Source organism: Elgaria multicarinata, chromosome 3 (genome assembly GCF_023053635.1).
Source record: "Elgaria multicarinata webbii isolate HBS135686 ecotype San Diego chromosome 3, rElgMul1.1.pri, whole genome shotgun sequence".
NCBI lineage: Eukaryota > Metazoa > Chordata > Lepidosauria > Squamata > Anguidae > Elgaria > Elgaria multicarinata.
This window is the reverse complement of record NC_086173.1, coordinates 64636550-64661597: the sequence shown is the minus strand read 5'-3', so window position 1 is coordinate 64661597 and position 25048 is coordinate 64636550. Positions and strand designations below refer to the sequence as shown.

At 40.8% G+C, this 25048-nt stretch overlaps 1 protein-coding gene across 3 annotated transcripts; it reads left to right on the top strand.

Moving 5' to 3' along the window:
• Positions 1–339: 339 nt before the first annotated feature.
• Positions 340–23178, top strand: PWWP2A (PWWP domain containing 2A). Of its 3 annotated transcripts, none has more exons than XM_063120532.1 (3): positions 340–1068; positions 8545–9503; positions 20782–23178. In XM_063120532.1, exons 1-3 carry the CDS (start codon positions 407–409, stop codon positions 20793–20795), a joined length of 1635 nt encoding a protein of 544 aa, XP_062976602.1. In that variant the 5' UTR covers positions 340–406; the 3' UTR covers positions 20796–23178. The 3 variants fall into 3 exon arrangements, with proteins under 3 accessions (XP_062976602.1, XP_062976601.1, XP_062976600.1); XM_063120531.1 differs by having other exon boundaries at positions 8545–10236; XM_063120530.1 differs by lacking the exon at positions 20782–23178 and having other exon boundaries at positions 8545–11332.
• The last annotated feature ends 1870 nt before the right edge of the window (positions 23179–25048 follow it).

Sequence of the window (25048 nt, the reverse complement as noted above, 5' to 3'; positions counted from 1 at the left end):
CGACCACGGCTTCTAGCTTGCTCCCAAACCTACATTTCACCAGACATCTTACCGAACCAATGAGCAGCTTCAACGAGATGGGCGGGCCAATTTTTTTCTCCTCTACGAATAGAACAAGAGCTGCTCATTAACCTGCCCCCTTTTGATCTTTCTCGACACAGATACCAGTAGCCCCGCCCCTGGTTTTCTCTTCCTGCCCTCAAGATCAACGTTTCCTCTCCTACCCAATGGGAACGACGTTCAAGGCTTGATGGATTTCCCGTGCTACCAATAGGCGCTTAGAAGCGGCAAGGTACGTGCCCTCCCCTCGGTGGGCGGTAGCCCCCTCCCTTTCCAGGCGGGCGAAGAAGGCCGCGGTTATCGATCCCGCTGCTGGTAGAGGGAGGAGGAAGGCATAGCAGAGAAAATGGCGGCCGTGGCTGCGACTGCAGCGGTGCCGGGTGATGGGGGAGCCGGCGAAGCCGAGCCCATTCCGGGCAGTGAGGCCGGCGCAGACCCACTCCCTGCCGGCACTCAGGCCGCCGTGGAGTCTGCGGTGCTTGACGCCAGGGAGGAGCCGGAACCAGCTCCGGGTGGGGAGGCCGAGGAGCCGCCGCCACCTCCACCCAGGAGCCCAGCAGGGACGCGAGACCTGCCGCAGGCCCAGCCCAGCCCGGGCCCCGTGGGGGAGCCGCCGCAGCCCTGCACGCTCACTGCGGGGCTCCCTGAGCTTCCCCGGGAAGAAGAGGAGGAGAAGTCGCCGCAGCCCTGCTTGCCGCTGCCGCCGCAGCCTGCAGCTGGGGGCCCCGCGGGGCCGGAGCCCGGGGAGGAGCCGCCGCGGCCGGAGGAGGAGGAGCCGGATGCTGCTACTGCTGCCGCCACGATCAGTACCGACACCACCGTCGTGGCGCAGGAGCTCCCGGTGGCTGTGGAGCCGGCGGTGGCCGATGGAGAGGAGGAAGAGGCGCTGTTGCTGCCGGGCTCGGAGGTGCTGGTCACTCTGGATCACATCATCGAGGACGCGCTGGTGGTGTCTTTCCGGTTCGGGGAGAAGCTATTCTCCGGGGTCCTCATGGACCTCTCCAAAAGGTGAGAGCTTGGCCGTGCGCGCCCCAACGGCTCTTTCCTCCCGCCCTGGCCGGACCTCCCCGTGTTACGAAAGTGAGCCCATCCCGCCCCTGGATTCCTTTGACCTAAGGGCTCTTTCTCCTTTTACTTCTCCTCCAAACAGGGCCTCCTCGATCACCTTCTGGATGGCTGCGTAGAGGAGATGGGGCGAGCCATGAGGTGTTTGGTTTTATGCCTCCTCCAAGGGGGGCCAGAGGGCTCCTGTAGCAAGTGGCCTCGTGGTCTACTTCCCTCTCCTCTGATACTTGCGAACAGAAGAGCCCCCCCCCCCATCCCGGGTCTTTCTCCAACCTCATCTACTCCTTGTTAATACTTATTTCCTGTCGTTCGTTTAGTTTTTCCTTTTGGTTCCACCCAAAGTGAAGAGACTGGAAGGGGAACCCTTTGGCCCTGCTGGACTGAGCCAGTGCCAGAACGCCATCACCCTATTCAGATCCCACTCTTAAGTTTTTAGTACAATTTTAAAGTTGGGACACACACATCCCTCCAGCTCTTAGTAGCAGTAGCAAAGAGTTGCCCCATAGTTTTCACCTGTTTTCTACCAGTGGTTGTATAGAACTGCACTTGGCTTTACTTATATTATGAAAAAGCAAGACAAGTGTAGTGATGGTGTTTGACTGCTCTTTCACATTGTTTCTAACTTCACCTCAGAAATAATCGACCTCTGTACTGGGGGTGGGGGAGAGTTGCTGGATGATAATGTATCTTTTGCCACAGGTACTCATGTAAGGATGCTGCTGTGTATATTGGCTCCCTACTGCATGCACCCAGCACGAAAATATTCATTCATATTTTTTCCGTTTTGAAGAAGAATCACGTTGGCCTTGTACTTCGGTCACCATCTTTGAGTACACTTGTAAGCATGTCAACAACACCATCTAGATGATGAGTTTGTGTGTGTGTGTGTGTGTGTGTGTGTATGAGAGAGAGAGAGAGAGAGAGAGAAATATTTTGAGATTTCCAGTCATGCAGTGCATCTATCTTTTCCACGGTGTCCAGATGCAAGCACTTACCTATGTCCCAAAATGCATATTAGTGCAATAGCTTTATTAGTTCAACTGAAAGATCTCAAAGCTTTTGAGGTCTCCTTTTCACTAGGCAAGATGTTATAAAAAGTGGGGTTGGGAGGAGAATAAAGAAAGGGGGGGAACCTGACTAGATGGTGAAGTAAATGTTTGCAGGTTCAGACTCCCAAGATGGGAGAGGAGGGCTCTACAGATGTTCAAATTAGGCTCTGCAGGTCATGTGATGATTACTAGTTGGACCTGCAGCTGCCCCTAGGACTGCTGGGAGCAAGAAAGGGGGAAATGTTGGGTCCTCCATTTTTAAGAGCCTTATGCCTATCTGTGTGGGAGGGCCAGAAGTTTCCCCATATTTATAGAGAAATAGCACATTTGATGTATGTAGAAATTGTTTCTTAGATGTTCTCTGAGGTGACAGTCTGGCCTTGGATGAACCTATGAATTGATAGCAGGGGTTCTAAGAACTTTGCCAAAAAGGTCAGTGTTAATAAGCAGAGCCTTGCAACACTAATTCTGTACTGAGGGGTGGGTGGGGGGATTCTTTGCATTCATTCATTGTAAACGACAGGCACTTTTGTTGTCTTCTACAAGGGCCAACTCCCTTGCTTTAAGGCTTAAATCATGAATATGGGCCCTAGTGTAAGACATCAGGGCCATGGGGAAACAAAGCATTTTTAAAAGAGGTTAGAAAGAGGAATAAATGAACAAGTCAGGGAAGAAAATCACCTTGTTGAATCACAACCCTGCCAGTTATCACAATAGTTGGAGTGTGTAGCTTGCTTTGAGGGCCGGAGAGCCAAAGATGTAGTTGACTTTCCCTAGCAACAGTGTGCAACAGCCTGAGAAATCTGCTTGTCCTTCATTTGAAAACTGTTGCTTTTATAACTTGCTTTTGGGAACATGCAGTTCCCTGGCACCACTTCTTGAGGCAAAGAAAATCATCTAGATGTTAGAAGAGGTCCTCTCAAGTATATTGAAACGAATATTTCCTATAGTCATCTACAATGTAGATTCATATGTGTAATTCTAATACTTTTGTGAGCAGATACTTTAGATGTAACTTGGTCAAAGTTATCCTGTGTGCGTCATTACTGAACAGCAACTTGAACCTGGGTCCAAAAGTAGCTCTGTCCAATACAGAATGCTGGCCCTTACCTTAAAACAGAGGGTGATAACTAACATTGTGCAAGCGGGATTTCACTTCCTCCAAATCCTCCCTGGAAGATCCCCATACCCTCTCGAGCAGATTTGGAGGAGGCTGCAAGGAAGTAGGGAGAGTGAATCCTTTTTGTCATTAGATGGACACCAATGAATGCAACCCATTAACTGTAGAATGTGTAGTTTGCTCAGTTTGATAAATGTTATGAAACATTAACTACCTGTACAGAGCTTTGGATATATTAGAATATTTCATTGGATTTTTGCTGGTGGTTATCAAGTTGGTGTGGTATAAAACATTCCCATTTTATAGTCTTCTTTAGAAACAAAGGATGACATAGGGGTTGTTCACACGTAATGACTGTAGATCCTGGGTTAATTAACCCCATAATTTGCTGTGGCATGTGCTGGGAAGGTTCTGCAACCTTTTTGAATATTTAGCCCCTGTAATTGCGATGTCTGAACCTGGACAGTATAGGTTAAACATACGTTAAACAACCCACAGTTAACCTAATTACTAATTGTGGGTTAACTAGGTTGTTTAACTTACAATTATCCTATAATTTTCAGGTTTCGATGTCATGTGGCAATCCCCAATCAGCCTGATTGGGGTTTGAACATTCAAAATGGCTGCATGAAATCATGGATTAATTTACCCACGATTTGCTGCTTGTACATGTGAACAGGGTAATAGTAAGGACCATGTTTTGTTCTTTGATGGATATAGAAGACAGTTTATCTTACAGTATGGTGCTGCTTGTATGCGAATTGTGGGACTGTAGCATTTGACAAGGCATAATGAATCTTCTTTCTACTGGCACACATTTGCAGTAGTTTACAGGGTGACTTAAAAACCTTCTTTTCTGTACAAACTTTGCCATGCACTATCCCAGATTACCAGTTTATCATATGATTTCATGTGCTCCATAGTGAGTTTGGCACATGTTGCTTTTTTGTGAACAGTCAACTTTATTCAGCTTACCTTAATATAAGCGGTCTGTTCACTCAGCGAATAGGCTGAAGGTGGCCATCTTCTAACGCATAATGTGTGTGTTTTTATAATCATGCCTTTCAGGGATGAAGTCAAGTGTCTTGCATTACATTCTGTTTTGCAGGTATGAAATCTATGTGGGAAGAGTCGAGTAGGAAAGTAACGTCAGTGTTCTGAGGTTAGCTAGAAAAGAAAAATACAAAGCCAGAAAAGCAAAGAACTGAAATAAAGACAGCAAGTTATTTCTCATAATCATTGTAAACCAAGAATGTTGGTTACAATGCAATTTTAAGTTCACGCAGTGTTGTATTGCCAGCTTGTCTTTAGCACATTTTATTTCGTCTTTTAACAAAGAGTAAAAAACTTTGCCTCTGCTTTTCCCCTTGAAGTTGCATAAATAAGTCACTTTGAAGTGGGTGTACAGTGGGAGGCACTGCTGTTCCTTCTGCTTCAAAGAACAGTGCAGGACTATCTGAGATACCTCTGCTTTGTTGTAGTAGAGAGCAAGTTGAGGTAGTATATTCGTTAGGGAAAGAATATTCAGACTAGATTTGCTATATGTAGTATGCTTTTTTAGCCCTTTCTCAAAATGATTCTCCTAGTAAATTAGCCCCACAATTTAGAATTGCAACGAAAACATTAACTTGGCAAACAAGTCAATACAATTATGGAGCAGGTTGTTATAAAGGTATGTTCACAGTGCATTGTCTTACAAAGCAAAGGTGGTGTTTTTTTACTTATCAGTCAAGAGCACTTTTCATAAAAATCTGTTCATCTGGCATTTTATTGCTTTTCTAAATTTGAAATCTGAAAATTCTGTAAATGGCAACTCGGAGTTCTAACACAAGACAGGGGTCATGTTTTTGCTAGCACATTTATATTTCACACAATGCAGCTCAGAATTGAGATCAAGGGCATTATCCTAAAAGGGCTACTAATTGCCAGATCTAGGCCCACTGTTTCATAGGAAGCTTGAAAATTGGGTCATAAATGTACCCGTTTCCTGAGTTTGTCTTTTCCACTGATTCCCATACATCACATATTGCCACTGCTAACACATGTATTATGAACCTGCTAATTCCAGTAGGTCGTTGCTGAGACATCTCTTAAAAGGCTATGTGTGAGCTCATATGGCACAGTGATGATGCTGGAGTAATGCATTTGCCTCATCTTTCATTTGTATTGTAGAAGTACAGTTTTTAACCAGAAATTTACAACACACATTCCTGTGAAGAAGAAAGAAATGGTCATGTCAGAATCTGTTGACATCTACCATTATCTTAATCTGAATAATGGCTGTTTGTGAGTTTGTACTTTCTACTCATCTCTGCTTTTTAAAGATCTTTGATCTCTTGATAGGGCATCAAGAACGCTACAATAGCCTTGTGCTTAGGAGCATTTTGTCATGGCATCAGACGTTTCATCAAGACACAATGGATTTGTCTATAGCTAAAGTTCAATGGAGATTTTTAGTAAAATTGCTTCAGCAAGAAAGATTAAAAAGTTAAAGTTCAGATATGAGAGAATAATAAAGGAAGACTAAGTAGGAAGTATTTATGCCATTTGCTCAACGTTTTAATAAATTTATGAGTCTCCTTTTGCCCGAAATACGTCCTATCCTATCCTCAGCAGTGGCAGGCAGTTCCTTCAACCTTCTCCTCTGTAAATTGTCTTGATTTATTGGTCAGCTTTTTTGGTGCTTGATGTAATGTGAATAGAGAAGATTGAATGGAATTATATTCTGCAATTACCAAATTGGGATTTGATAAACCAACCTACCCATCTCACTTTCCTTGTGTGAGGAAGGGGAGAGAGATGTGGAAGACCAGGCAAAGATGGAATGGAGTAAGGAGTAAATTCAAATGCCAGCTGGGAATATTAGGCAGATGGAAGGACAGTAGAGCGGAATGAAAAAAGCCCAGATACTTTAGCCTATCCTTGTAGGGAAGGATGTTTCCCTTGATCATATTTATAGCCCCATTTCTTTACCTGTTATTGTATATTTGGGTATATATGGAACATGAGTGGAATATTTGAAAATTCAGGATGTGTATTGCATTTTTTTGTATCAGAAGGCCGTATATGTTCACTATAGTGCAGACCACAACTGCAAAATAATGAGCTGCTTTATAAGAAACTGTAAATAAGCCATCCATTGAGATGTTTGGTCACAACTAGATGCAGCTCAAAACTTGTGCAATATGTGAGTAGAGCCAGTCAGAAAGTTGTGCTATGACCAAAAGATGCGAAGTACCTACTTCCCCACTGTGCTTTTGCTGAGCATGGAATAGTCCTTATAGTAATGCAAGGTAGCAAAGTGTTAACATATCAACAGTATGACAGCCCGCCCAGAGAGTTCAGTGTAAAATCAAGGATACTGGTTTCGCTACATCAGAAGTTACAAAAACAGTTTCATGTTGGTATTGAATTTAAAGAATTTGGTAAAGTTTTGTCTGATTTGTTGTACTTTGGGCAAAGGGTTTGGTAATAAGTATATATTTTGAAAGTTTTTTGGAGTTGTTGCAAGCAAGAACTGTGGAGAACTGGAGGCAAAAGTTGCTAGTAAGGACATACCACAGAATCAGTAGAGACATCTTCAAGAAGGGAATGAAGCTGTGCTATACTTTTACCGAATAATCCTATACACGTCTACTCTGAATCAAATCTCATTGAGCTCAGTGGGGTTTACTGCCAGAGTCATGGACATAGGATTGTAGCCTTGATAGCCATAACCATGCTGTCTACAATTTTGCCGAATTGCACTACAAGGCCCCAGTTAAAACGTAAGAGCTGTGCATGTGAGGCTTGTCCCATCAAATTGTGGGGTTAGCTTTAAAATTAATGCACATTTTGCATAATTCTGTTTGCAAAGCAAAAGTAATTGGGGAAGTCACTGCAAGCTAAAATGGAATGAGCAAGCCCATAGTGGAACAGTGAAATGCTATCTTAGGTTCTTGGTGATGCAAGAAGTGTTGCTAAGCATCCTTTTGACCCAGGCTGTGTATTTCATTCATTTGTGGTCAGGTCTGAATGCTTGAGCAGAAAGTAAATCTGTCTGAACTGCCCATTCCTAATACTTTATAATGTGATCCTCATATCTGTGTTTTTTCAATTCTAAAGACTTGCTGTAGGGATGAAGAAAGAGCAGAGCTGCCAACTTCATACTACTTTGAAAACAATATACAAAATAGTGTGTACACACATGCGCGTGCGCAAAGACTAGGGTAATAGTTAAGGCTTGCCAGCAAAACGGATTAATATTTTCCTGTGGATTCTTGCCTTTCCATGCCCTCCCCACCCCTTCTTGGCAGCGTAAACATGCAGTTGAACCACAGGAATCACAGAAGTGATAAGAATGTAAGAAAAAAACTTATGTGAGAACAGAATATTTGAAAGACAACTCTGGTTCAACTCTGTTCCAGTTCTGTAACCTCTTAGAACAAGATGCAGATGGTTAGCCTCTCTAGAGCATTGGGTTGTTGTTGTTGTTGTTTTAAAAAAATCCATAGAAACATGAGAAAGCTAGTAATTGGGGACAAACTTTTCTAAAAGGCAACTTTTCTGCTATTCTGCATTGTACCCTCAATTTACATGGCAAGGATGAGACCCAGTAGGCTTAGTCAATATCTCCTGGCATTGGAGTGGGCCCAGAATCTTCTGCAACCCACAAGGGGTTGGAATGATCTCCCTGATGAGGCTCGCCTGGCGCCAACGCTGCTATCTTTCCGGCGCCAGGTTAAGACTTTCCTCTTTGCCCAGGCATATGGCGGCACATCTTAATTACCCACATGTTATAGTTTTTAACAGTTTTTAATGCATTATGTGTGCATGTTCTGTGTTTTAGAATTTTAAATTTTGTATACTCGTTTTAATCTTAATTTTAGAATTTCTGTAAACTGCCCAGAGAGCCCTGGCTATGGGAGCGGTATATAAGTGCAATAAATAAATAAATAAATAAATGAATGTCAATGTGAATGGAGTTTCTTCAAGACAGCAAGTTTTAAAATCACTGCTCTAGGGGGGATGAAAAAAGTTAGAAAGGGAAGCAAAGGGAAGCAGGGTTTTTTTGCTAGATGAATACTTACCCTTGGTTTGTTTTTTTAGAAGGTATTCTGGTCAAGCCTGGTGATGTGTGTTCTAAAACAAGCTTGACTTCATGAACTCTGAACGTTAGCTAATGATGATATCCAGAAATGTCTTTTTATGGACTGTTCGGATAAGTTGAGTAGATTGTCAGTTAACTCTGTGTATGTCTCTCTCATTAAGGTTTGGACCCCATGGAATCCCTGTGACCATATTTCCCAAAAGGGAGTACAAGGATAAACCTGAAGCAATGCAGCTCCAAAGTAAATCATTCCAAGATGAGACCCAGGTGAAGTGTGAAGCCAATGGTGTCGTCACAGACTCTTCCCCCGTCCAGCCATCAGAACCTAGCCTGGCTAAAAGCCTATGGACTTCCAAGCCACCTCCACTTTTCCATGAGGGAGCACCATATCCTCCTCCTTTGTTTATCAGGGACACATATAACCAGTCAATACCTCAGCCTCCACCTCGGAAAATTAAACGGCCCAAGCGGAAAATGTACAGGGAGGAACCCACTTCTATTATGAATGCTATCAAACTACGACCCAGACAGGTCTTGTGTGACAAATGTAAGAACAGTATTGTTGCAGAAAAAAAAGAAATTAAGAAGGGCAGCAATGCAAGTGACTCCTCAAGGTATGAGGATAGAAAACGAAGGAACGAGAGCATAACTACTGTGAATAAAAAAATTAAAACTGATCATAAAGTTGATGGGAAAAGCCAAAATGAAAGCCAGAAAAAGAATTCTGTGGTCAAAGTTGCAACTGTTGCCAGCAGAAGCAGAGTAGTCAAAGTTCCCACTCAAGCAAATACATCAAAAATGCAGTTAAATACTAAAAAGGTTCTCCAGAGCAAAAACATGGATCATGCAAAAGCTCGGGAAGTTTTGAAAATAGCCAAAGAGAAGGCACAAAAGAAACAGAGTGCAACCTCTACTTCCAAAAATGCACATTCAAAGGTCCACTTCACACGGCGTCTTCAGAACACCAGCTCAGGTTCCCTGCCTCCACGATTGCGTCTAAAGCCACAAAGGTACCGAAATGAAGAAAACGACTCCTCTCTCAAGACAGGGCTTGAGAAATTGCAGAGTGGCAAGATGGCAGCTAAGCCCCAGTCTCGCTGCTCCTCTACCCGCTCAGCAGGTGAGGCCCCTTCAGAAAATCAGAGCCCCTCAGAAGGCCCTGAAGAGGCCAGCAGTGAGGTTCAGGACACAAATGAAGTGCATGTTCCTGTTGATCAGGATGAACAGCAGACACTGGGCAAGAGAGGCAGCAAAAGCAATATAACGGTTTACATGACCCTTAATAAAAAGAAATCTGACGCTTCCAGTGCATCAGTGTGTAGTAGTGATAGCACAGATGACTTGAAATCCACCAACTCTGAGTGTAGCACTACTGAAAGCTTTGATTTTCCTCCAGGCAGCATGCATGCACCTTCCTCCTCCTCCTCCTCGGCCTCTTCAAAGGAAGAGAAAAAGCTCAGTAATTCTTTGAAAATGAAAGTCTTTTCAAAAAATGTCTCTAAATGTGTCACACCAGATGGCAGGACCATATGTGTAGGAGACATTGTGTGGGCCAAGATCTATGGCTTCCCATGGTGGCCAGCCCGTATACTTACTATAACTGTGAGCCGAAAAGATAATGGTCTTTTAGTCCGACAGGAAGCTCGTATTTCATGGTTTGGGTCCCCAACAACATCTTTCCTTGCTCTTTCACAGCTTTCCCCCTTTTTAGAAAACTTTCAGTCGCGATTTAATAAGAAGAGAAAAGGTCTTTACCGCAAGGCCATTACAGAAGCAGCCAAGGCTGCTAAGCAGCTAACTCCTGAAGTTCGGGCCCTGCTGACACAGTTTGAAACATGAACATGAAAAGTAAGGTAGGCAAGAAATGTGGAGGCTCCTTGAAATGTATAGCCTAGTTAAAATACCATGAAGGACTTGGCCAATTAAACACAAAAATTGCACTCAGTTGGCTGCTTTTTTTATACTGAAATTTCCATTTGTAGCAATGTCTTGACTGAAAGTTATACTTAACAACTTGTACATGCAATCAAATTTAACCTAAAGTGAGATCTCAGTATTTTTCAAGAGGACTCTTGCATTTTTTTGGTAAAAGTTAAAATTCCTCTGATCACCCCATGCACAGGAGCCATAACCTCAGCTGAAGAGCAATTTATTTGCAGGGAATTTTTACTAGTTTCTACCCACTATATATACCATTTCAATGTGTGGAAAGGGGTGGGGAGCGGCAGTTAACACAAGAAATGGAAGTTGTAAGACATGAACTGGATGGTCCACCTTAAATGCAGATGCCTAGGTCCTGTCCAAGCCTTGAATGTTGTTTCAGTTTTTACCCCTAATAGTGGGAGTGGGCCCAAAGAGTTCAGCCTATGCCTAAAAAATACTTTCATTCCCACTGGCCACTTTAAAACTTTTTAGAAACCAGTTTAATTTGAACTCTGTTAGAAATGTCTAATCATTAGTAAATGGTCTTGGTGATAACTTCTTTCCAAACACTGTTATGCTATGCACCCACGGACAGAAGTATGAACTTGGCAAGTTAAGAGGAAGCCCCTTGCTCACAGGCAGGTCTGGCTAGTCCTTCCATATTTGGGATCAAGGGCTGTTAATGCTGCATTAGGTGTGAATCATAACTTCCTATGGGGTGGGGTGGGGGGAACTCCTAGGACAGTTGTCCTGTGGCTTTAGTTTGAGAGAATTTGTGTTGTGTAAATAAGTCAGATTTTCCCCCCTGACTACTTGTTCTTAAATTCTTAGGTTACGTCCTAGTAAATTACACTTTGTGAACTGTCAGATGTGTAATTGTTGCATTTGGATGTACCGAACTGCATATTTTTAAAAAAATATTTCCATTTAAGGTATCTGTTTGCAGGTCAGAAAATATGGAAAATGTAATTGTGTAATGCTCTGAAATGTACAAAAAAACCTGTAAATAAAATTGACTAAATCTAATTAGTTGTGTGTGTTTCTCAAAAAGCTTTGAAAAAATCAGGAAACAAGGCTGTTTTCTGTTTACACATTATCTAGGAGATATTTTAAAAGAAACAATTTTTTTCTCAATCAACAGTATCCAAACTAGCTTCACTAACTGCATATAAAATATTATTGGTGTTCAAAATATAAATAAGGTTCTACTTTTTGAAAAATTAATTCAGCTGTCTGTTCCCCCTAAGAAAATCATTTTCATTGTACTTACCCCCTGACCCCAATTTTTTTTTAGTAATATAACTACTTTCTACCATTTGATGGTTCTTAATCTCAGTGTCAAATTGCTATTCGGTCTTCACATGTCTCATGCTATGCACTGGGCATTTTAATGCAGTCGATTCACAAACACCACACTTTCTAATGGGCTCAGTTAGTTTGTACTTGTTTTGATTATACTATTGTTAAAAGTGCCTAATTTTATTCCCAAGAAACTCACATCACAGTTTTATGAGTAGGCATTTGTTTTTTTAAAAAAAGAAAGAAAAGACTTGAAGCTAAACTAAACTCAGATCTGTGTATCTCAAATACACATTCCAAAGATTTAATGACTAAAGGCTCTGTTGGACAGTTTGATGCTAAGGTATGGTTTTTTCCCTAATATTCAAACTTGATTCATTTTATTCAAAATCACGAAGTTTTAGCTGCTTATTCTGATGCTGTGTACATAGTTTTGAAACCTGCTCCAACTAGTTTCTCAGCTTTCCTGAAACACCCCTTGCAATAATTCTTACGTGATCATAAATTTCCAGACCTATAGAGAAATTTGCATTCAGTCAATGCTTTTTGAAATTAGAAAACACACAAAATTAATAGCATGCAATCCTGTTTCACTCCTGTTCTGTGTATTCTTTCCTGCAAACAGAAACAAATGCAGTATTTAACTAAATTAGCAAAAATGTAGTCTATGGTTTCTTTTAATGCAGGCTGTACTCAGGATTTTTTAAAAAATGCACAATGTAGCAGACTGCTTTTAGTGCTTACTACAAATTTAAACATGCAGCTTAACTCAGGGCCATTATACACATGAAATTGATAGGTGTACATGGGTGTGCCCGCTAATTTCATAATGCGCAAACCAACTCTCAGAGGGAGCATGTGGCCAAAGCTTGAAGTTAATGCTTGGTTATGCACATCCAATGGTCAAGAATACTGGGAATTGCAGTCCAAACATCTGGAGGGCACCAGATTGGGAAAGGCTGTCATATTGAATAGATGCAGCCTTCCATATTTACAGTACTACTATGAATATAATTGATTTCTCAAGACTTGGTGAGAACTGGAGTTAAATTGCGCCATGTCTTTAAAACGATGATGTTTCTAACTCCACAGAAGAATGAAATCCCCAACTTAAGCCCAGAGGTTGCAATTTGGCAGGTCATACATAACAGACTAGTATTAAGCAGAAATTATTCTTCGTTTTAAATGTAATTGTTTGGGCAAAGTCCAACATCACACAAGCCGAAGCCCACTTGTGCGGTGGGCTTTGTCCTCCATACACACAGCCAATCTGCTTTGGAGAGTCCCAATCTTCCAGAGCAGATTTTGAGGGTGCTGAAGAACTCTACAGGGAGGATTGGGAGCTGTGTCCCCTCCTCTAGCCCTGTTCTGTTGACAGAAGTAGTTCTGTTATCAGGATAACTTAATTAGATGCCACCCTTGTTTTTCTCAAACTACCTAGCGCTCTCAACTTGGTATTTTGAAAATACTTGCTTCTCTGATCTGTTTGAATTCTGGAATTCTTTACTGACATTCTGACATGACTGGCACAGGACTCTTAACTGGCTGGCTTCCTTGGCCTATGTGGTTTAATTTTATAAACCATAGAGATGTCATGCAATATGTAACAACTATCAATCCATTTGCTGCAAGGCGTCAAATGGACTAGTGTGACATTTTAAATATTGCTTCCAGATGTGGAGGCAAAAGCAGCTGTTCAAGAAGGGGCACCAAACTACCGGGAGGGGGAGGGAAACGGGCTTGAACTCCAGGCCCTGCTGTATGAGCAGAGAATATTTTTACATTTGCCAAGGCAGTGCTCTTGCTGACATTCATCAATCTGCAGTCTCCTGTGTTCCCCTTCCCAGAATAATTGACTCAGGATTACAGGACCTTCTGGTGCAGCTTTTGAGGGAATGGGTGGTGGGAGCTGCAGTGGAGAATGTGACAGAAATTGATGGCATACATACACATCCTACATGATCAGTGTCTTTGTATTCAAACTTGAAATATGGCTAAAATAATCAAATTGTTAGATTAAAAAGTTCTGTTTAAATTCTGACATCGAGACACTGCTGTGATTTCTGTGCAACCCTATGGCTTGTAAATTATTGAGGGCAAATGGTTTCAGGCAGTTTCTTCCACTTCAACCAGCTATTTCTTTAATGGAGGACACACTAAATGTGTCCTTGTACACACGCGAAGGAAGCTAAAGCTTAAAACCTGATGAAAGTTGTTTTGTCTTTTAAAAATGGTTTATTTCAGCATAACTTTTAGTGCTTCACATCCAAATCTAAAACTATGGGGTAATTTATTGTGCAATGGAATTGAATTAATGATAGAATGACTGGTTTGTTCCCTCAAGGAAAACAACTGCAGGCAACTGGCTGGTAACAGGAGCACTCAAGTCCCTTATTGCTGTCTTTTATCCATGTTTTTTTTGGGGGGGGGGAGGGGGGAAGAATCTTATGGTCACCGTCTTGCACAAGTTGTGTGTTCGCGTTTGAGTGGAAGTCAAATGCCCAGGTCTTTGCCGGATTGCAGTTACAATTTAAGTAGGGCTGTCACCAGATTAAAGAAATGTTAATCATGCAAGTTTTTGTTGATTGACTTAAATCTGCTTAAACTTGCATACGAGAATAGTTCTAAAAGAGGAGACACATAGGACTTGTGTTTTGATGATACACATGTGGCAGCAAACAATCTTAGAATCACACACACCCCTTTTTTGCATAGGAGAGATGCTTCTTCTAAAATGGCACTTGCCACCTGCAGTTTTTAATGAAGTACTTGTATTAAAACTTATCAGGGATTGCTGTATTAGTCTGTTGCAGTAAAAACAACAAAGGCCTTATAGCACCTTAGACTACACTTTTATTATGATTTAATGAAGTGGAATATAGTCTACAAAAGCTGCTGCCTTAATTAGATTGCTTTGGAAGTGCAAGGAGATGTATTAAAATGAACAGCCCTTTGGGGTGGGGTGGGGAACGATTCTCTGATTAATTTTAGTCTGTAGCCCTTGTTTTAGGTAGACTTCACATGAATAAACATCTTGGCATTACTTAGATCTGGCATAATAAGTATAGGATGTATAGCTAAATTAATCTTCCTGTATGACCAGTGCAGAGTGAGGCCAGTATAAAATTCAGAACAAATTTTGGAATTCAGAACAAACTTTAGAAATGTGTGCACATGCCGCTCTGGATTACAGCCCTAGTAATTTACACAAAGACGAATTTTAACAAGGATTAACCAGCATGTTTATTTTAGCATCCTTTTAGTACGTGTTAATCTGCTCTGTAGACAAGTCCTCTCACAGCTTGGTAATGGGCCAAAGGCACACTTAGGAAAGGTCAAATGACAGAAAGGCAGCTTAAAAGATACATATATTCATTAGTGTAAAGCAAATGAGAAATCACTGCTACTTCCAAGCTCAGTGATAAGGAAGTAATCTATTGCAAAAGTAGTAGTAAACAGCCTAGACTATAAATGCAGGTGAAGTAGTCATTAGATGAAAAATATTTCTGTACAGCTGGAAAGTAGTAAGCCAGCACAAAGAAAAATGACAAAGTAACGGGCTTGCTGCAGCTGCTTTAGAAGAATTCATAGAATCATAGAATAGTAGAGTTGGAAGGGTCCTATAAGGCCATCGAGTCCAACCCGCTGCTCAATGCAGGAATCCACCCTAATTCATATATACGCCTTGAATTCATATATACTGCTCCACTGATGACTTAATATTAATCTGTAATAAGCAGGCAGTGCTGGATTTGAAGTAAAATTGGAATACATAATGGATTTGTTGTGGCTGCTGAATTATTTGGGCTATTTAAGTTTTCCCCATAAAGAATCCAAAAAAAGCTTTGATGGGACAGAGATAAAGCACAAGTTTGAATTTGCATCAGGAGAACATAGAAACCTCAATTGGTAAAGTGAATGACCCTTGAAACTGAATGGCCGGAGAATCAAGACAGATAAAAGGAAGTATTTGTTCATGAAGTAACAGTTAAACTAGTTATGGCTGACAACTTTCAAAGTCGATTAGACAAATTAACGAAGGAGAATACTACCAATGGCTATTAGTCATGAGGGCTATATGTGACCTTCCGTGTCCAAGCTAATATGTGTCTGTATAGTTTCTGAGGAACATGCATGGGTGGGTAGGTGGGTGCCACTACATTCATGATCTGGTTTGGAGGTTCCTATAAGCATCTGATTGGTCACTGTTGGAACTGAATATTGGATTAGATTGGCTTTTGGTCTGATCCAGTACATGTTCTTAAGATGCAGCACTATGCAGGTAGGAGCAGGCATTTTCTCAGTGGGCTGGGCATATCTGAGGGAGAGTCCCATCCAGTAGGGTGTGAGTGCACTCGTCTCTTATAATTTGAATGGCTGACATGAATCAGAAAACGCAATGCACTTGGAGATGCTGTTGCAGGGAGGGTAATCCTCACTTTCCATCGCTTGGTGACCTGTCTGGTCCTGCAGGAGGGTGAAATGTATATTTGTGCATTATGGCGCACTACGACCCTCAGGGGTCGTTACAGTATTCATGCCCTCTGCATATCCAGCCCATCCATCATCATGTTGGGTACTTTGTAGCCTCAGATTCAAAAGCTCTTTGCCATGTGATTGTGACATGGAGGGCTATGATTCAAGAGGAACAAATCCAACCCTCCCATGCCTGTGGAAATAGTTATTTAGTTTGTTCAAAATTGGTCAATTTGGCAGTACCACTAAGTCCCATTAAAAGCAATGCAACAGAAATTAATGCCACTAACTCATCAGATTTATTTCAGTGGGACTTACTTGTGACTAATATTTGCTGAATTATGCCAGGTCTTACAATTAACTATACCACTGCTATTGTACCCTATTTCTTCGATGCTAAGACACATTTTTCCCCCCATATAAACATCTCTAAAAATGGGGTGCGTCTTAGAATCGTGGGTGTGTCTTAGGGTTTTTTTTTTCTGTTGGTGGTACTGAAATTCGTGTGCGTCTTACAATTGAAGAAATACGGTATCTTCACTAAAGGCCATAGTCGATATGATGTAGAAGAACCACAATGTGATTTTCCATTTTTTAAAAAAGAAGAAGAAAAGAATGGCTAAAATGTAGCTATAGATAGCTTCAATCTGGGAGACTTAAATTGTCTCGCCCTAGCTGCTATTAGCTGGGGGTGGAGGAGACAGGTACAATCCAGATACCTGTGCTTTCCTCTCTGCAGCCAAAATAATTTCCCAGAGAGGCAGTTTAAGTTGAAGAAAGGGTTAAAACCCCCAGCACCACACATACACAACCCACTGCCTTTAAGCGAAGAAAAATATGTCTGAAGATCTAATCGCAGACTGCTAGCTCATCTAGTTTGGCTGTAATTTATTTATCTTAAGGGACAGAGCTCAGCCAGCTGTCTTCCGGTGGAGCTTTCACCTAAGAGTCTTGGTGTTTTCTTTTTGAACATTAATGGGACTATATTGTATCATGAAACAGAGAATACAAAGTGGGGCAAGTAATTTGTTTATTGTAAAGTATATTTGCTGGTAGAATGATAAATAGTCATTTTAAGCCACAATCCTATGCAAACTTTCCTAGGACTAAAACCTATTGGTGCCTAACTTCTGAGTAACATAGAATTGCGTTGTCAGAATTGACTTCTTTCATTAACTAATAGCATGAACCTGTATATGTTTACTCAGGAGTAAATCCCACTGAATTAGCGGTGTTTACTCCATTACGTTTGAATAGGATTGCAGCCTGAAAGAGATGAAAACTTGTCTTTTCTGTCTGAGTGATAATATCAAATATAAGCTGCTGTGAAGAAAATTCCAGCTTTTTCTGCCTTTTAAAAATATACCCAAAGGTAGTTCAAGAGCCAGGAGTCCATTATGTTGTGGGTTGTATACTTTGAAGCAAGTGGACTTTCATTAAGTCAGCCAAAACAGCGTTTAGCTTCTCAAAATGGATGATGATCAAAAGCACAGACTCTGCCATACAGGATTATTACACATTTTTAAATACAAAATGCCCTCTTTAAAGAGATGTGCTGTGTATCCATGAATCAAACTAAGGAAATATGGTATCAGTACAAGAATACTAGACTCACAGAGGCCAAAAGGTGGGTGTTAAAAAGCATGGATCAGATGCCCTCTTTCAGACTTGAATCCTCTGCCCACTTTCATCAGAAACGAAGGTTGACGCAAAAGGAAAATCCTCAGCAATGTCATTTCACCACTATTTGTTGTGGAAGGTGTCTTGCTGAATTCTTGTTTGTCTTTAATTTTGTTTCCATCCAATGGGCTGGTCTTCTAATGCCCTCTGTTTGCAGCCTAGGTTTTCCTAATTTCCTTGGCTTGATTATCTTGAGCCCATTTGAGCTGTGGTGCTTCCAGAAGATATGAAGAGCTTCTGTCTTAATTTGTGATTCCTGATGTCATTCAGAGCTCTGCCCTTGCTTCCATTCATTGTCCCCAAGTGGCCTGTTTTTGCAGGGGACTACTCAAAAACACAGTCAAGTTGCAGGAGTCACTGTGTCTAGGGGTAATGGTGTGCGAAGGAAATGTTGAGCAGCATGGCAAAGTGTTGTGCATGCAATCATCCTATATGGACAGGTTGGGCTGCTTCTTTGAGTGGATTGCAGATCCCTGTGGTGCCCCCAAAATAGGATTCCTGGCAGCTTCTATCTTACAGCGTAAATCTTTTTGTTCCCAGTCCTGGCTGACTGAATTGTTTTAGCAGCTTTGGCTCTGTAAAAGTGCAGTGTGTTGTGGAATCTTAATTCTTTATGTTGCATGATTCCAAGGAATGGATCATGGTGTTTGTTCCTAGACTAATAGCCCTATCCCAAGATTTGCTGTGTCGTCATGTAAGTACTTAGGATGGGACATATCAGCAGTGACGCCAGTGTTACAGGAATGCCATGGTAGCACTCCCAAGCACAAATTCTGAAACAAAAAATTAAAAGGGTAAGTCTGTTATGGATGGTGTCTTCCTAGCAGATTCATCCTTTCATACTGGAATGGACATACTCTTCTCTGAGCCCTTTGATATTGAGGATACTGGGTTGGATGCAATAAAGCACAAGTGGAGTTGTGTTCATGTGGTGGGGTTTTCAAGCTCCCTCCCTATGCCCTCCAAAAAAAACTGCTCTTAAGGAACAGGATGCTCTAGGATGGCATTGGATGAGGCAAGCACAGGGATCGGGGAGGGGGCTGCAGCAGGATGTGGGAACTGGGAATTCAGGAAGCACATTGCACAAGCATGTCTATCATTCAAGGCACATTTTTGATCCAACTGACAGTTTGGCTCTACAGTTAGTGGCCAGTAGTACTTTCCTGTGTTGCCTTTGTCCTGCCTCCCCTGCAGGTAGCAGTGGGGAGGGGGGCAGTACTGTATATAACATGATTCTACTGTCCTGACTTACGTTAAAAGCTTGATCTTTCTCATAGAAATGAGTTAATGGAAGAGGCTGTGTGAGAAAATGTTGCTTTTTACCTTTCCCCTTTCTGTTTCAGTATTTTCTGACATCTCTGTTGTCCAGAGTAAATTATTCCAAAGCACTATATTTCTGATTCAGACTGAGTTTGCCACAGTGCCCTCAGATGCTATCCTGAATACTCAAGCCATGACCGTGGCACGTTGTGTCGTCCAAACCTGTACATCATGGGTTATGGAAGGGTTAAATAACCTTCACAGAAACCATGATCTGTGTTAGGATTATACAAGGGTTGTTTAATCCTTGTATAATCCGTGGTTCTTGTGTTTGGGTGACATGACAAGCTGCAGTCACAGCTTGAATATTCATGGTGTCTACCAGATCAGCCTTCCACATGTTTATTGACAACCATTGTCAATATTCACAATAAATTGAAAAAGGTTAGTGAGACAGGACTTACCTTTGCAGAAGCCATGTTCCCTCTTTATGCTTGATAATTTTATCTTCGATCATGCTTTCCACCGATTTACTTAGAACAGATGTTTCACTAACAAGCATGCAACTTCCTGTAGCTGTTTTCCTGCTTCTGATCCATTAAAAGCATTTTTGTTGGCATTAGTATTATTAGTAATATGCTATGCAAATTTATTTTTGCACCCTTATTTCTTACATGCTATTTCCTTTTGTGGAAGTTTGTTTTCCTTTTTTCTCTCTCGTCATTCCATTTTCTCAAGGAAGTCTTATTTTCTCTTAATAGCTTCCTTGACTCACCTCATTAACCATGCTGGTGCCCTGTTGGACTTTGTTCTACCTATACTGTACAGCACATGTATATTTTTTATTTTATTTTCTCTCCTTTTAATTTTCCTTTTCCTTCTTTTTCCTTTTAATGTTTCTTTCTAATTCGATTAAGCTTCCTTCCCCTTGTAATTATATCAATCAACCTTTTTTTCTATTTCCTTTTCTTTGTATATTATAATATACATATAATTATTGGTTTGATATTAAGTGTTAGGGGATTGTTTGTACTCATTTTTTTCCTGTAACACTTTAAATAAAATTTAAAAAATACTTTAAAAATACTTTGTGCTACCTAGTCCTCAGGTATACATTCAGGCTGAGCTTCAATTATTGTAATTTTCAGAAGCCCCAAAGCGGTCTGGAGAGATTAGACCCTCTTGACTCCACCTTGCAACTTCCTTTTTAGCAACCCCCTCTTTTGAAGTTAGATAGACAATTTTCCATTTATATATTAAATTTGATACCTTGGCACATGTATGCAGTTCGCACCATGATATGAAAATATACGCAACTAAGCCACAAACTATGGACTTAAATCAGTTAGACATGCCTTGAGTACATACTTTTAACCTATGGCGGCAGCAGATCTTACAGAAATGAGAGCTGGTGTGGCTTTGGTTAGGTGCTCTTTCAAATGTTACCTCTGCCATGATCTCATTAGGTGTTGTTGGGCAGGGCATACTTATACCCATCTGCAATATGGAGATAATTTTGACCAAGCTTGCAGGGTTGTTGCAAGGACTGTGACATTTAAAAGAATGAAAATGGGCTGTTGACTGCTCTTGGTGTGTTAACTATCAGATTTATTTGTATAGGCATAGTAAAAATTCCTCCCCAACTACTTAAACAAATAAGCTGTGACTGATTAGAAATATGAACTGCTCTAAAGTCCTTTTAAGATGGTGTAGAAATAGGGTTTCGTTGCTAATTTGTACCATTTTTCTCTCCTTTCCAGCTCAGAGACATTAGTCACCTGCTGTATTTATGGAACCTCCCTGCACTGGCATGAAGAGGATAAGCTAACCAGAAGTGACATACATCTGAAATTCCATTTTCCTCTGGAATCTAGATCATGGTATACACTGGGAAAGAATTGGTGTTCATTTTTTAAAAGAAACTTACCCCATTTCCAGGAAACTTGTACTTAATTGTACATTTCACTTAGGAATTTGCAGTGTTAGAAAATATTTTGTAAACTTTTTTTGCAATAAATAAGGCATGAGCCAAGGAGCCTGTTCAAAATGAACATGCAAGGAACCACTTGAATTACTTGTATGAAGAATCACAAAGTGTACTCTTACTCTTCAAATGTGATAGTCTGAATAGGCCCCAGCGATGGAGTCAAGACACCTGGAAAGTTGGCTGTAAACTTCTGAACCTTTACTTTTGTTCTTAACGTGTTATATTTTACATCTTAACAAATGTTAGTATTTAGTGCAGGTGTTAGCAGAGCTGTAACCTTTTACTCGAAGCATGTCCAGATTCAACTGTGGTGACAAGTACTGACCGTCCTGGTTTGAGACCAAGTTTTTTTTATAGAGATGGTGGCAATAGTGTATGTAACTCGAGTGGTTATGGCAAAGATGTCCCTTGTGGAAATTGTTTCTTGGATGGCCAGCAATGAGGATCATTTTTTTAAAATGCAATGGGAAAGGACGTTTATCTGCCTGTGATTATCTCATAGTATGCAGCGTAAAGAACAGTTATTGCTAAGATGGAGTGGTAACATTTCCTTTCTGACACAGTGATATATTGCACTTCAAGTTAGTCATGACTTAGTCATAACTAATATATTCCACTGGGACTTATTCACAATGAACTTTAGCTAGATGGGGTTTTAGCATTACCAAGGTTAGTTGGTTTACACTGAAGGATCCCCACCCCATCATTTTTTTCTCTCAATGGGACTTATTTATCTGCAATTTGGTTCCACATTTCAACAGGTGTAAGGTATTCCTAATCGTTGCGGGTATACCTAATTCTCACTGTCAAAAGGAAATAATTGTTCAGTATTTTTTTTTATTCTGCTTCTCTTTTCAAGGTATGCATACCTTAACTTGTATTTAATTTTCTTAAGAGCAGAGCACGATTCACTAGGGAGCTTGATAGGGTGATGTCAAAATGAATGCATAATCTCAAGGCTGGTACTAACATCAAGTTGCCATGAAAATATAAAGATCCCTTCTATGCACAGATGTATCAGTCTTGCATGGCATTAAGACAACTATTGCCAGGTTAACAGAAAAAAAATCTTTTCCCCAAAGTTATGCATACCAGCAAATACAAACTGAAGTGTCAGCTTCATCATTTCCATGCATGTTGTTGCAATCATAAGTTTTCCCTTTGGCTTTATTTGGCAACAGATTTATATTTTTTAAATAGCATTCTAAAGTTGGGAAAGATGTATGAAGTATAGTACAATATAATTATATATTAAAGATTTAGTAATGGTCTGTGAAATCATAAAAAAAAAACTATTTATAAAACAGTGCAGTTTTTCACAAAAAACTATAGGTGGTTTTTAAAGGATGACAAGCAATTGTTTTGCAGTACTCTTTCTACTTGCAGGCAAAGCAAAAGAAAAATGGCATAGACGGTCGCCACAGTTTAACATTCAAGAGGGTTACTAATTTGGGGAGGTCAAAAAAGATACCGGAGTGAGTCAGTGTAATGTTATTTGCCTCTAGAAACAAAATGCTGCTTTAATGCATCCTTTTTATTTAAAGAAGGGCTGGGGGGGGGTGTCTTCGCTGGAGAAGGTACATATACCTTGGGAGGGTAACCATGGCACAAAGTGATAGTTTCTACTCAGGAAAATGGTCTTGGGCTGTACAAACAAGGGTACATATCTGGATTGATAATGGTAGAGCCAGCAGTGCCTGCATAAACAACTTCCTACTTTTAGCTAAGCACTCTTATTCCTTCTTCAAGAGCACCAACACTGCCCGTTTTATATCCATAACACAGTGTGATGTTGGAGAGCTGCAAGATTTTACCTTATGAGTGAAATGGAGGTAAGTTTGAAAAATAGACAAGCTGGCTATTTCATAGTTACTCATGAGGAACTGCAACTGCCTTGTTTTACACCTTGAAATAATATTGTCAGGGAAATTTTAGTGGTAGAAGTAATGTATTGCTTTTCACCTTTTGCTTTAGTTGCTTAATATTTAAGCTTTGCGCCATGCTACCTTTTACATCTGTATACAATGTAACTATGCCTCCTTCGTTTAGTAGACTTGAATAAGAAAAAAAATGATTCAACTTTGCAGTTTGCTTGAAATTAAATGTTCAAGAATGTTGTGTACCATCTATTCAAATAAAGCCTTGTTTTTTTTCTCTCTGCACTTTTAAAAACGTTATACCAAACCCATCTTTTTGCCTTGTTTGTTGCTTCTTGATGGTAAAAGCTTTGTAAACTTTAGCTGCAGTCTTATTTAGTTACCTGGAAATAATTTAAATGGACAGAATGGCACATCTGAGTAAACATGCATAGGATTGCAGTGTTAAGTGCCAGTGTGGCTGCTGTCACACTTCCAGCAATACAGTACCGTATTTCTTCGATTGTAAGACGCACACTAATTTCAGTACCACCAACAGGAAAAAAAAAACCTAAGACACACCTGTGATTCTAAGACGTACCCCATTTTTAGAGATGTTTATATGGGGGGGGGAAAGTGTGTCTTAAGAATCGAAGAAATAGGGTAACTGTTGACAGAGTGGTGGCACTCTGTTTCATGCTTTCTCCACAACCACATCAGGTGCCGACTTCACCTTTGAATACTAAGTGAAAATAATTTTCCTCCCATATTTTTCAAATGGGCTGTTTCGTTTTCATTATACTACCACTTTTTAATTCTTTTGCCTACTGCCTTATTTTGTCTTTAACTGTTAAGCAATTGAAATTAAAATGTTCGTTTAGTTAGCTACCTTGAAAGCTAGTTGAAAAGCAGGATAAAGTTCTCAAAATAAAAAAGCTGGTAATAGCTTAGTCATTATTTTATGTTCCAGGGCACTGCTTAGGCTGAACTGTTTTCAGGAAGGGAGCCTGAGGAACTGAGGCAAATAGTGGTGACAAAAGATGAAGTTCTCTACCTTATTGACAAATTGAAAGCAAATTAATTACCAGGCCCAGATAGTATCCATCCTAGAGTTCTCAAAGAACTCAAATATAAAATTGCAGATCTCTTCACCAAAATATGTAACATGTCCCTAAGCTCAGCCTCTGTACCAGAGGACTGGAAGATTACCAATGTAACACCTATTTTCAAAAAGGGATCCAGGAAAAAAGGAGGCTAAGGGGAGAAGTGATAGCAGTGTACAAAATTATGCATGATGTAGATAGGGAGACATTTTTCTTCCCATCTCAAAATACTAGAACCCGGGGTCATCCCATGAAACTAGTGGGGAATGCAGGACAAATAAAAGTACTTCTTCACACAGTGCATAGTTAAACGATGGAACTCACTATCACAAGATGTAGTGATGGCCACCAATTTGGATGGCTTTAAAATGGGGTTAAATTCCTGGAGGCAAAGGCTATCAATGGCTACCAGCCCTGATGGTTGTGTGCCATCTCCAGCATTCGAGGCAGTAAGCCTGTGTGCACCAGTTGCTGGGGAGCATGGGTGGGAGGGTGCTGTGGTACCATGTCTTGCTTGTTCATCCCTGGCTGATGGCTGGTTGGCTGGAGTGCTGGACTAGATGGACCCTTGGTCTGATCCAGCAGGGCACTTCCTATGTACAGGGTTTTGATGTCCCCATTATGATCTGATATCATACAGGATAGTTTGTTCTAAGTTTGCAACTCTGCTGCTCCCTCAGCAACTGTGAAGGGTACTAGGAATTGGACAATTGCCATTTATATTGTGGACAATGAAACATACAGCTTCCTTTTCTGTCAAGATGGCATGCCTAAAGCCTTATTAAAATATCCTAAGTATTTGTAATGACACTGATATAGTTTGCTATGATCTGTTCAACTAACTCCAGGGGGACGACAAACAAAAAACCTACCATGTGTTTTCACATATGAGGACATGGGCAGGCAATACATGTACCACAGGCCACATATGCCCTCCCCCAATTCATGAAACAACATGGGGGGGGGGGGCAGTGTCCATAATGCCTACAGAGAACCAAAAGAGCAAAATTTAGCTTGCAAGCCACTAGAGACCATTATTTTAAGGACCTGCAAGGGTAGGTTGCAGAGGGCAATTCTGCTG